The sequence below is a fragment of the Cupressus sempervirens genome, chromosome 9, assembly GCF_028749045.1.
Source record: "Cupressus sempervirens isolate cs-2001-9-10 chromosome 9, ASM2874904v1, whole genome shotgun sequence".
NCBI classification, from domain to species: domain Eukaryota; kingdom Viridiplantae; phylum Streptophyta; class Pinopsida; order Cupressales; family Cupressaceae; genus Cupressus; species Cupressus sempervirens.
The window spans coordinates 258,918,026-258,922,049 of record NC_143126.1 but is presented as its reverse complement, the minus strand read 5'-3'; the positions used below and the strand labels follow the sequence as shown (position 1 = coordinate 258,922,049).

At 34.8% G+C, this 4,024-nt stretch overlaps 1 protein-coding gene across 3 annotated transcripts; it reads left to right on the top strand.

Moving 5' to 3' along the window:
• Positions 1–415: 415 nt before the first annotated feature.
• LOC149538434 (uncharacterized) lies at positions 416–3,622 on the top strand. Of its 3 annotated transcripts, XM_089802818.1 has the most exons (5): positions 416–464; positions 637–711; positions 1,194–1,332; positions 1,619–1,748; positions 2,663–3,622. In XM_089802818.1, exons 3-5 carry the CDS (start codon positions 1,200–1,202, stop codon positions 3,528–3,530), a joined length of 1,131 nt encoding a protein of 376 aa, XP_089658944.1. In that variant the 5' UTR covers positions 416–464; positions 637–711; positions 1,194–1,199; the 3' UTR covers positions 3,531–3,622. The 3 variants fall into 3 exon arrangements, with proteins under 3 accessions (XP_089658944.1, XP_089658943.1, XP_089658945.1); XM_089802817.1 differs by lacking the exon at positions 416–464 and having other exon boundaries at positions 577–739; XM_089802819.1 differs by lacking the exon at positions 416–464 and having other exon boundaries at positions 612–711.
• Positions 3,623–4,024: the final 402 nt, after the last annotated feature.

The following is a 4,024-nucleotide window of genomic DNA, read 5'->3' as shown; positions in this document are numbered from 1 at the left end:
CCACAAATGACTTTGGAAAAATAATTTTATATCCTCCTATTTTTTTGAATAATGTACTTTAAATTATTAATAAAATTACCCTATTCATCAAAATCTAAATATTTTAATCCTTTATGTAAAAGATTATTACTCTAATTAATTTCATATATAGAAGCTCTCTATTCTGATTTGATGCATATAACAAGTAATGGTTACGTAAGGACTTGATTCTCCACTCATTTGTTCAGCAAGTTGAAGACACCAAAATAATTTTGTTTTAAGTTTGTAGTCATGAAAATATGTAATTCTTTCACGCCAACTAAGTGCTTAATAAATTAAACAATGCAGATTCAAAGCAAGTAAGGTGAGACCCAATTCAAACCTAACTGTTTATTATAATGTAAGATAAAATGAGGAATATGGACATGCATATGGTATGTCTTATACCTCTTAACAGTGATTATGAAAAGGGCATGTCAGTTGAAGTAAATATCCTTCCTACATTATTTCCCGGGAGAGAAACTAAACCCTAAAAAAGTTGGGGCAAAATACTATCATCTTCATGCTTTTTATGCGGATTTGCCTCTTCATTTGCACAGATATATACTTTCCTATCTTGTTCATACTTTCTTAAATCTATTTTCTCCAATCTTGCAGGGCTATTTGGAGTAGCCAATATTAACATTAGTTGATCCATTTCTGTCAATAGATGGTAAATTTACTAGATACGAGGTGAATGGTTTTTTCCCAAATGACATTTGTAAGTAATGATAATTCTCAAACTATTTTATCAGAGGTAATAGGCATGATTCAATCAATTTATAAATTCTTAAAAGGAATTTAATAAATTCTTGAGATTATTTTATAATGGAAGATTTTTCATGGAGTTTTAAGTTAAGAATTGAAAATTGTCTAGACCACAATCCAGAACTCATTCTCTATACTATGAGAACTCAACAAAATTTGATCCTAATAGTCTGAAAAACTTTGAATATATCCTTAAAAAACAAGACCTAAAACCATGAACATAGTATCCAATAAATATATGAGAGTGGTCTGTTTTTAGAGCTATATTTTCTATACAAAGCTTAGTAGTTTATGCCTGTGACTTGAAATAATTGTTTCAGTTGTCAGGGCTTTTGGATCCATTACTGGTTTCAAGTGGAGGAGATTAAAAGGATTTTTTTAACATTTAATTTTTGCCCGAAACATAGGTTATAATGGGGAGGACACCTTGCTGTGACAAGAACAATGTGAAGAAAGGCCCATGGACTCCAGAGGAGGATGCCAAGCTCCTTGCATACATTACCATTAATGGCACTGGAAATTGGACATCACTACCCAATAAAGCTGGTAAGATCAATATCCTTCTAATACTATGTTTTCCTCCAATTTCTTTGAACTTCTATCTAGACTGAAAGATTATTAGCCAATGCTCTTCCTACCTTATTTCTCCCTCCAAATTTCAGCTTACTTCATCTTGAAATAGCAGTTGTCCAATTTGTGCCTTGAACTGTACTTACAAGTCGCTGATTTTTTGAAGCAGAGCTTATCTTTGGTCTTTTCAATAAATGGCTTACCATTTATGTTTATGAAATCTATGTTAAATACATTTTATCATGTTATCAAATATTTTCAGGGTTGAGGAGATGTGGGAAGAGTTGTAGATTGAGATGGACGAATTATTTGAGACCTGATTTGAAGCACGAGCGTTTTACCATTGAAGAGGAACAGCTTATTCTCAACCTGCATGCCGCCATTGGAAGCAGGTCTACACTCTAATCAAATTTCTTTCAAATTATGGGGAAAGAAAAAAATAAATCTGTGTTTTGGGCTTTCTCATGTCATGCGACTTTCAGGCATATATGTCAAACCTCATACTTAGCATAAACAAAAACACACCAACTTGAAAAAGCATGTGTGGATGATGATATTCTTGCCTGCCAGCTGATTTCGATAGCATACAACCTAAAATGTTGTGGGGGCGGTATAATTTGGTCTGTTGTACATGGTGGCGGGTTTACAATTTTGGGTTTATTCTTTTATCCAGGTCTTGGGGAAAATTATAATAGTCTCACTTCGTGTATCTGGATCTTCTGATACATAAGTCCAATTATGCCAATTTTTTGGTGTATTTTCATAGGTGACTCAAGCTTAAAGCTAAGGTTTCCATGTTAGAGCATTTACGGATCTCTCTGTCAAGGTCATAGAGTGCAGAGTGGTTGAAACACTCCCAACATCCATTATCTTCACCCCATAATAGTCCTTCACCGAAAAAACACAAGTACTGTTGGTTAAAAGTCCCAGTAGTCATTATGAAATGTCTCAATAGTGGTGCACAAATTGGTGGATCACCAATTTAAAAAGTTAAAAATAAATCGACTATTAATACATGTGTGATCGACTATTAGAAGATATCTATGACAGAACTCTATCACAGTTTATTGAACCCCTAACATCTCTTCCCCTAATAAGTCATATTAGATAGCTTTATAACTCCTAATTTAAGATCACTGACTTATAATTTGTGGGTTTTTAGGAATATAATAGAGATTCAAATTTACATTCCATGCTTTAGAACTCCTAATTAAAGATCACTGACTTGTAATTTGTGGGTTTTGGGAATATAACAGAGATCCAATTTTACATTCCATGATTTTGTATTATAATGTGATGCATGCAGATGGTCTCTGATAGCTGCACAGTTGCCGGGACGAACAGACAATGATGTGAAGAACCATTGGAATACCCGGTTAAGAAAGAAATTATGCGAGATGGGAATCGATCCTGTGACCCATCGGCCCATTTCACAGATCTTGTCTGATTATGCAGGCAACATTAGGCTCTCCGGTGGAAATGAAGATCAGGTGGGCAAGGCAAGGATAAGCTGCCTGACCAAAGACTTGCGCAGTGTGCATTCTGCAGAAAATTCTAATCATAGAAACAATCCTCATCATCAAAATACAACTCCTTTTCTGGACACCATGAACAATGCTCACATCAGTCCTGATTATAACAGTAATTTATGGGATGTTCTTGCTCAATTGGATGCAATTAGGAGCAATGTGGCCTCTACATCTGCACAGCCGGATCGAAGCACGATGGCCAAGAAAATTTCATGTCCTCGGCAGATTCCTATGAATGGAGATGAAGAACCCAATTTGTTTCCTGTTTTTGGAAATGATCAAATTTCCCAGCAACCACTCAGCTGGAGTGAATTTCTCATGCAAGAAGAAGAACGAGAGGAATTGAAACCTCCTACTCACCATGATGGTTGGGAATTGGATATATTCCCTCCTCATGACATGAACACCATGGCTTTCAAATGTCATTCGGAAGAGCTGAAGATGCCACATAACCTAGAGAACAGTACAATGACAATACAAAACAACATGAACATGCAAATTGAAGATACCCCTGCCTACATTTATGCTGGATGTAGCACCAACAGATTCAATGACTTCTCGGAGATCTCTCCTATGGATTCTCTTCTACTGAATTGTGAAAATCCTTTGTCTTGGGACATCTCTGAACTTGAAAATGTAGCTTGATCAGCATTCCATACAACACATGTATACTGTATGAACATTAGATAATCTACCGTATATACATAATGAAAGTTATTTGAAGTGCTTTTGAATTAGATTATGTGTAATTTTTTTCCTATTGCACTCCATGATCTATCATTAAGATGAGAGAGCACCAAAGAAATTAAAAAGAAATCTGAAACAGTGTGACACACAATCTAATTCAGAATCCAGAAGCACTTAAAATAATCTTTATATTTACAAGAATTGTCTGTCATATAAAATTTAAAGATGTATGAAGTTATATTTCATCTTACCAAAAATAGAGATGGCGGAAAAAGAGCCCCCATGTCTAAGATGAACAATTGGTGATGGAGTTTTTTCATAAATTATTGTTCAAATCCTTTCAAATTCTTATCAACCTTGGAAAGGAGAGACAATAGATCAGAAGATTAGTGATGTCGGATAATTTCAGCATTTGGACGATCTAGTATCCTTTAAAAGTAGTAGTTCCCACT

What these genes read in the sequence shown, in the direction of transcription:
- LOC149538434 (XM_089802817.1), top strand. Translation starts at nt 716, where the DNA reads ATGGTTTTTTCCCAAATGACATTT. An exon ending in ATCACTACCCAATAAAGCTG is followed by an intron (nt 1,333 to 1,618) that starts GTAAGATCAATA and finishes AAATATTTTCAG; the next exon opens with GGTTGAGGAGATGTGGGAAG. An exon ending in CATGCCGCCATTGGAAGCAG is followed by an intron (nt 1,749 to 2,662) that starts GTCTACACTCTA and finishes TGATGCATGCAG; the next exon opens with ATGGTCTCTGATAGCTGCAC.